The sequence below is a fragment of the Durio zibethinus genome, chromosome 17 (assembly GCF_047325235.1).
Source record: "Durio zibethinus cultivar Kanyao isolate XHJ-2024 chromosome 17, ASM4732523v1, whole genome shotgun sequence".
Taxonomy (NCBI): domain Eukaryota; kingdom Viridiplantae; phylum Streptophyta; class Magnoliopsida; order Malvales; family Malvaceae; genus Durio; species Durio zibethinus.
The window spans coordinates 21717289-21725431 of record NC_143178.1 but is presented as its reverse complement, the minus strand read 5'-3'; the positions used below and the strand labels follow the sequence as shown (position 1 = coordinate 21725431).

The window sequence follows — 8143 nt, the reverse complement described above, 5'->3', positions numbered from 1 at the left end:
TCAAAAAAATAAATAAAATTTTTGAATACTCTTGGGTTAAGAAAATATTTTAAAGAATTTTACTAGATTGATGGAGAGTCTTATAAATTATTTTCAATATTTGAATATTAAATTTTAAAGCCATTAGAATCAAGATTTTAGGATAAATTTAAAATAAAATGGTACCATCTGTTAGATGGCATGTAGGAATGCTATAACATTTCTCATATTAACTGAACTTTCAAATCTTGTTCTAGTTAGTAAAACTGAATTTATTCTTTTAAGAACTTTTAATCAAGTTTAAGAACTCTTTAAAAGGATAGATTCTTTAAATGATCAATCACACTTGTTAAAAAAGATTGGTGACGACTTCATTTATTAAGTTTAACTATAAATTTTTAGATATATATATATATATATATTATGACAATTATTTATATGACAAATTTTAATCTTATTTAAAATAAAATTTTAACTCAATTCCAATTAAGAATTAGATATGAACTCATATTTAGCAAAAAAATTTTAATTTAATTCTAATTAAAAGATTTAAATGCATGACTGATGAGTTAGTTATAAAAATTTATTTAGTTCAAAAAATGAGATTGATTTTAAATTAAATTCGATGCTTAAGATAAAATTAATTATTATATAATAAAATCAAGTATTATTAAGGTAAAATTCAAATTATATGAAATATTGATATATCATAAAAATGTGCGATATTTTATCTTCAATTTCTTAATAATTAAAACATTTTTAAAACAAATAAAAGTTTTAATTTCGAACAGGATAATTTCCCTTCCATGTGTGCAAAAAATTAGAGATTTGAGTTTTTTTGGAATTATATAGGGACAGGCATGTGCAAATACAAAATTTGACATAAGATAAAGGTACCACTATTTTGATTGGTTGAGATTTGGACAGTACATAACTTAAAGATTAGACACGTCATCCAACGTGGCAATTGCCTTACCCAGGGAAAAAAATCACCCACACAAAGGGAAAAAAATCGCCATCTCTTATGTGATCTTAGCTGATCATCCTCGATTCATCCATGGCTGTCTCTGCACCATCTCCAGTCGCTTACCTTGGCAGAACCCAACATGCCAACTTTCTTTCCACTAAGCAGCCTCGATTCAACCCCTTCTTTCCAGCCAAAAAACCAGTAACAATCGTCTCCATGGCTTCCAAAAAGAAGGTATTTTAAGTACATGTTTGGTTCCCAAGAAAAAATCAAAACCGTTAATATATTGATGGGTTTTTTCAGGTTGTTTAATTTGTTATTATTGCAGGTAAACAAGTTCGATCCCAACTGGGAAAAGCAATGGTTTGGACCAGGGATCTTCTACGAAGGAAGTGAAGAAGTAGAAGTGGACGTGTTCAAGAAACTTGAGGAGAAGAAGGTTCTAAGCAACGTAGAAAAGGCGGGTCTGTTGTCAAAGGCAGAGGAGCTTGGCTTCACCCTTTCATCGATAGAGAAACTTGGTGTTTTTTCCAAAGCTGAGGAGTTAGGATTGCTCAGCTTGTTGGAGAAGACGGCCAGCGTTTCTCCTTCCACGCTGGCTTCGGCGGCACTGCCAACGTTAGTGGCGGCTGTAGCGGCAATAGTAATTATACCCGATGACTCGGTGGGGCTGGTGGCGGTGCAAGTGGTGTTGGCTGGGGCCCTTGCTGTCGGTGCTGCTGGCTTGTTTGTGGGGTCTGTTGTATTGGGTGGTCTACAAGAAGCTGATTAATGTCCACTTTTTTTTTTCTTTTGTATTTTTATATGTGTATTTTTTTTCTTTCATTGTTGTTACTACTAATTTTTGAGGTAGGTTTTAAGTTTTGCTGAATGTGATAAGTTTTTTCTAGCAATTTTTTTATGATAGCTGATGGATGATGCCGGTGGAAACCAAAGAGAAATATCAGCAAAAAGTCTTATATCCAATTGGAATAAAAATTTTTTTTATACAATCATAATTCCTAAATCATCATAAATGAAAGAGTAGGAAATCCCAATTGAACAAATAAAAGAGTACGAAACAGCTGACCCTTGAAAACCAAAACCAGCAAAATTGCCGGAACAGTAGGCTCGATGAGTGCTGTTTGTTCTCATACGAGGCAAACTCCCTGAAACCCAAAACAGTTTGCCGATTGGAATTTCCTGCTGTTACTTGTTTCGTCATTTTCAATGCTCCTTCCATGTTGCATACACGCTTATTTTCTATGTTCCTAGGTAAACTCAGCAGTTGTTCATTTTATGGAATCTTGGGTGGTTCTTTTTCTCTTCTTTCACCTTGCAAACATGTTGTTTTCTCGCATCATTTGTTGTCAGTATAGTAAGCACCTGCAAGTTAGTGTTTCAATTATGATGAACTGTTTGGTTGCCTAGAAAGTAAGGAACAACAACTTTTAACTAACCAGGGGGACATGAAAAACCAGGACCACAACTCATTTCTATGTCTTATTTGAGTGGAAGAATTCATTCATTCCAATATTTTCATATTTTCCAAACTTCAGATGCTCAACTTAGCTTCAGATCAATCAAGCAGGGAGTGGGCTGAGATTGCCCTTTTGTTTCTATGTTTTAATTACATATATAGTAACATCAAATTAAAAAAAAAAACGTTTGATGAGTTGTGCACTCTGACAAATTTGTGGCAAATTCTTTACTCCATTTATTAGCTGATTGAATTGTACAGAGTGAAAGGTAACATCCATGGCTGTTGAAATGACATTAATCTCCAGATATTTAGGTTGTTCAAAATTTTGCCACCATTGCTGTTAGATTGTGTCATTGCCAATGTGAACAGATGAAGTTAATAACTCTTAAGCATTTATAACTTTTCATGCAGGAGATTTTGAACTGGAAATGGTTCCAAATTTCACTAGCTATGCTCATGCAGTCATGCTCTGATTCAACCGCATGAAGATTAGTAGTATTACATGTGTGATTCTAGTACTAATAGTTACAAGTAGAAAAGACTATCAGGGATGGGATGGGAGAAAAGCCCTAATATGGTGACAACATGACATGCTTGGCCTAGATGGACCTTTGAAGACTCAATTCAAATGATCTCAAGCTGATGAATTTGGTTGACTTCAACTAGTAGGCATTTGAACCTTTTAAAGTTTAAATCTTTGATTAATCAGCCAAGCTTGTTGTTCTATACTTGTAGCGGTTTGCCCAGAAGAGATAATGGAAGAAATTTAGACTGCTAAGTATGCACATCAACCAGTAAAAGCTCTCTAGGTGGTAGTGATTCAAGTTGCTACCAGAAAGCCATGGTGTGTGTCGAAAGGTGCTGGTAATATTGTTGACAATTGATATAAGCACTGAGCTGAAATAGTATCCCATGGCAAGTGAAGCCCAAGAGAGGGAAGTGGCCAAAGATCTCATGCTTGTTGGGGCCTCTGTGAAGAAGAATTCCATCATGCCAGCTAAGGTGAAAAGATCAGCTGATCCAAGAAACAAGTATTGGAGAGCTATCCAAAGGAATGTGATTGGTAGAGAATCAGCAGAATTACGTAGCCCCAACTCGACTGCTACCTTTTTTCTCTTTATTTCCACTAGAGCAGCCACAGCCATTGCAATAATAGATAAAACCAGCCCCGTTCCTATTCTCTGGAGATGAGTAATTCCCATTTCAGTCTTGGTTACTTTTCTAAAAAATGGAATGATGACATGGTTATAGGTTGATGCAAGGATCATCATGAAGATGACAGGGAAAACAGGGAGAGAAGCCGGTGGAACCTTTAAAGAGCCAATCTTACTGTTCATGGTGGCTGCTTGTTGGACAGAAAAGGAGGAAAGCTGAGCAAGGCAGCAGTTTAGCATTATGGTGCACATGAAAATTGGGATTATGCGTAGCACTACCTTGACCTCTTCTACTTGCTTTACCGTACATTGTAACATTTGGTTGACTGGTTTTCCTGTGATTGCTTTGTTTAGGAACTTGAGGTCTTCTGTAAGAGTTTGAATAGGGACCTTTACCTTGGTATTACGTTCTTCTCCTTCACTGGATTCCACACTGTAGGATGATGGGCATGTCTCCATGCCCATGACTGCATTGCTTGGATTCTTAGACTTGCAGTTGTAAATTGCTGCAGCTAGAACCTGCAGGACATGAATGAAAAAGGATTACTTGGTCAACTTGCAATGTTTTTTGTAGTCTTATTCGTTTGAGTTCTACCTTAAACATTGTGGTAATGGGGCTGCCTGCTGGAATCTTTATCCTGTAAATAGGAGAGCCAAGGAGAAAAACTGGGATGGAGGTAAGTATCGTTGCAGTAGCAATCCCGAAACCCCATTGCCAGCCTTTGTTGTCTTCAATCCACACCACAAAAGTTACTGCAACTAAAGCTCCACAAGAGAGGCAGAACACATAGTAATTGAAGAACGATGTTCTCTGCTTCCTCCCTTGTGGGGTGGTCTCATCGAATTGCTCAGCCCCAAGAGGGGGAAGTGAGCCTTTTATTCCACCAACACCTAAGGCCACCAGATAAAGGCCAGTAAATAACATGGCTGCTTTGTGGGCATTAACTTTCTGGCATGGAATTTCAGTGCTAGCTAAAGCACAAGTTGGTGGCTTGAATGAAGGTATGTGAGCTTGCACTGTGAGTATTAACAGGCCCTGTTTAATGATTATAATTTGTTAAAGAACATGTAGAAGCTAAGTTAATGATATCTCAGAAAACAAAAAAAGGTCTAGCATTTGATTACATATCTATAAACTAGGGTAAATGGAGTTTTGATGGGCATCATGTTCTTTTGGTCACACTACAGTTATTTGTGAAGATAGGGAGGCTTGTATGTAGGCACATAATTTTTTTCGCTAGTAGCATTATTTAACACCTGTGTTTAATCAAGTTATCACATTGATTGAATTGAAGTGGACTCATAGATGGGGAAATTTTTTTTCTTCCACCAATCAAATTTCACCAAGAGCCAGGCAGATCAATTGGTGGGACCTAGCCAGGCCATGAAATGTAATTGTAGAATGCTAGTGCAGGCCAAATTAACACTTTCAATCTTTATCTTTCCCCCTTCCCCGCCCCTCATGTTCATCTATCATTATTGGCTGGTCTTGCTGGTGATGGAGTCATATTGTTCTCGTTGATAATGTGTTACTAGCAGGTGGGGACATCTTCAAGTGGGCCTGTAGTAGTACCATATCCCTCGTGTAGTTAACTACACACAGCAGTATTGTTCACACATGCTTCTAGGTGGACAGTGGTTGGATCATTGTATCCTGCTTGAAATAACCAACAGAGATTTTGTGGTGATTTCCACAACTGTGTTCTACACCCTACCTAACAAAGGGGACCTGAGAAAGCCAATTAGGTGCTCTCTTGACCAACTTGTACTCCGGCATGTGACAGCTTTTGTGCTATTTAATTCTCAGATTTCAATTTTTGGCATGTTTATTGCTGGTCATCTCATAACTGTAGGTTGTGGCAGGTGCTTATCAGGTCGAAACCTGTGGTGATTCAGTTTAAAAATGGCATGCTGCTTGTATGTGAAACTTTCAAAAAGGAAACTAATATAAAGTGCCAGGGTTTAACTTTACTATTAGATTCTTACCACAAATTCTATTGCAGCACTTGTCAAATAGAGGCGATAGGTGGTGAAGAAAGCATTCGCCAAAAAGCCACCAAGGAGAGCAAGGAGGAAGGCCGTTCCCATGAAATTGGTTACGATTTTTGCAGAGCTTGATGGAGAGTAGTGCATGAACTTTGAAAGGTATAGCACAAGGTTGCTTGCATTGGCCAGGAAAGCTAGATTCTCCAGTATCTCCACCACTAAGGTTTAAGAAGATCACATAAGTAAGTCTTGTGTTCTTTAATTGCAGTATTAATATTAATATAAGATAATACAGCATATGCTGAACCCCTGTAACATAAAAGTTTCTTTCATCTTGTTGAATTTACAATATTTAAAATGTTTTTTCAGCAACAACCAAGTTCTGGATTTTTTTTATGACCCTGGAAGCATATAAAAGCAATACAGATAATGTGCTTTTAGTAATTAAAGCATACTACTAACCCAAGACAAAGGAGGCTGCAAGCATGCCACCATGATGGCCTCTCATGGCAGGCCTATTCCTCCAATCTAAATAGCCTTCGCATTTGTTTAACTGTTGTCTTTCTTCCTACAACAATGAACCAAGATCTAAATTAGATAAAAGTGGGGAAGCCAGGAGATAAAAGAAGAAATGGAATAAGAACCTATGATCAAGAATCCCACCATAGCAACTTTTATTATTATACTGAATATTTTAAAACTTGATAAAGAGTTCCTTGAATAAAAGGTAGTAGAGTTGTGAGTCATATATATAGACTGCAAAATATGTGGTCCAAACCTCAGAGAAATGTCTAGACGGGGTGATAATGACTATTCATATCCTCCTACATTGTCAATGTTGACAGTTTCTATTAATGAGACAGTAGATTGAAGGAGAAAGAGTGAGGAAGTAGTGGAGGTGTATACTTATCTATGATTACTTGGTTATAGTGAATCACACAGGAATTGAGGATAAAAATGAGAAGCAGAGTAGATTAGGAATTAAGACCTCCTGTGTGCACACTTGTTATGATTCAAACAGCTATGTTTTCCATTTTAGATCAGATTATGTTATCACAGATTATTTGAACCTCTGTATACAGGTGTAAGAAGATGATTTTCTAGTAGATATTACTTGCAAAATGGAACCAGATGTGGTCTTAGATGATTGCCTGGCCAAACGTGCAGTATTGTGCTTGCCCGACGTATTTAACTTATGAAGGATGGCTATCAGAAAATGAGATAAATAAAAGAAACAAGTGGACTAGATTAAAGGAGGACGTAGTGGTATGATGTTGTTCTTGAAGGTGAAGTTAAGATCCTTTCTTTTTGGACATGACGCACAGCCACACTCACACCAACAATCACTCACCCTTCTAGTGGTAATGCTACTGTGTCTTAAAGCTAATCTTGAGAGATTAGTGCTTTTTCTACTAGAATTATCTATGTATTACCCTATTTTGGCTTTCCTAGCGTAGATAAATACACGTTTTTTCTCATATACTATATACAAGAGGTTGTTCCTGATTGGTTGGATTAGGCTGCATGAATTCTAGTTTGGCCAAAAGCCATCTGATGTTGTATCACCGTCTATACATGTCATTTTTGTCTGCTTATGTTGTACTAGTGTTTTCAGCTTCAATCGTATCGCTTCTCACATGTCACAACAAGAGCCATCTTTAGAGTGTCCTATCGGTTCCATGGTGTTACTTTTTTCACCGGTTTTCCTTCCTAGGCCACCTCAAATTCCTTGCTTCCTTGTTCAGCTGATTACGTGGAGACATGCGGTTTGGAGATATCCAAATTGGGTGGCTTACAGCCTGTAGGATTGGTACCATACTTCCTAGCATTTACTTCAATGCATTGCCACCCTTCAAATAAAGAAACTGATAGCAAGGGATGATTGGTAAATTAGCATTTTAGGCAACAATAAAGCCAATGAAATTACAGGGTGAGAAATCGAAAACCACTAAATGAGATGTATGTTTTATCTGATTAGAAATCATTTCGGAAAGTGATGGTTAGATTAATTTAAGTAATTAACTACTCATCTTTGGCATAATGTGGTGTCATCAAACTAGGATATTTCAACATTTTATGAATAACACATGTAGAGCATGATAATAAATGGTAGAAGTGAATGGATAACTAAGATCAGTTTTTGTTGTTAACGGAATTGGGATGACAGAAAATTCCCACATTACGCCAGTAGCTCATCATATGAAAAGCTCATTTAAAGGATAAAACAATACTATCCACATCTTGCCACTGCCTTTCCTCTTTCCCTTCTTTTTATTTGATTCAGTGCATTTTCAGCCGAAAGAAAGGTGAATATAGTGCCTCTTTATTTCAGCTTCAAAGCATTTTAGATTCTGATTCTCCTAAAATTTGTTGGTTGCTGTTTCATCTCATCCAGATATACTTCTGGATGGAATACTAGTCTCATCAGCACAGAATATATTGAGTCTTTTAACACTGTATATGATCACTTATGTAAGTTTTGTTTTAGGCAAAGAAAATGGAAAACAGCAACATGAATTGCTTCGAGTTGTGGAAATTGAAATAGTGCTCTAACACAAGACAACCAATGAGGCCAACATAAATCAAAATGCCTTG

The 8143-nt window shown here is 36.8% G+C and overlaps 2 protein-coding genes across 3 annotated transcripts; one reads left to right on the top strand and one right to left on the bottom strand.

The window, feature by feature from the left end:
- The first annotated feature begins 931 nt into the window (after positions 1-931).
- On the top strand, positions 932-1839 carry LOC111289286 (transmembrane protein, putative (DUF1118)). Its single transcript, XM_022880209.2, has 2 exons — positions 932-1180; positions 1275-1839. Exons 1-2 carry the CDS (start codon positions 1037-1039, stop codon positions 1716-1718), a joined length of 588 nt encoding a protein of 195 aa, XP_022735944.2. The 5' UTR covers positions 932-1036; the 3' UTR covers positions 1719-1839.
- A 1039-nt stretch (positions 1840-2878) lies between these two features.
- LOC111289280 (protein NRT1/ PTR FAMILY 4.6-like) lies at positions 2879-6266 on the bottom strand. 2 transcript variants are annotated; one of them, XM_089746616.1, is made up of 5 exons: positions 6193-6266; positions 6011-6116; positions 5549-5766; positions 4158-4598; positions 2879-4081 (listed from the first exon to the last, which is right to left on the bottom strand). In XM_089746616.1, the coding sequence occupies exons 2-5, from the start codon at positions 6054-6056 to the stop codon at positions 3110-3112; spliced, it is 1677 nt and encodes a 558-aa protein (XP_089602742.1). In that variant the 5' UTR covers positions 6057-6116; positions 6193-6266; the 3' UTR covers positions 2879-3109. The 2 variants fall into 2 exon arrangements, with proteins under 2 accessions (XP_089602742.1, XP_022735931.2); XM_022880196.2 differs by having other exon boundaries at positions 6212-6266.
- Positions 6267-8143: the final 1877 nt, after the last annotated feature.

Excerpts from the sequence above, each read along its gene's own strand:
- LOC111289286 (XM_022880209.2), top strand. The coding sequence starts at position 1,037 with ATGGCTGTCTCTGCACCATCTCCAGTCGCTTACCTTGGCAGAACCCAA. Across the intron at positions 1,181-1,274 it reads CCATGGCTTCCAAAAAGAAG|GTAAACAAGTTCGATCCCAA; the intron begins GTATTTTAAGTA and ends TTATTATTGCAG.
- LOC111289280 (XM_022880196.2), bottom strand. Across the intron at positions 4,599-5,548 it reads GTGCTGCAATAGAATTTGTG|GGCCTGTTAATACTCACAGT; the intron begins GTAAGAATCTAA and ends ATCATTAAACAG. Across the intron at positions 4,082-4,157 it reads CCATTACCACAATGTTTAAG|GTTCTAGCTGCAGCAATTTA; the intron begins GTAGAACTCAAA and ends CATGTCCTGCAG.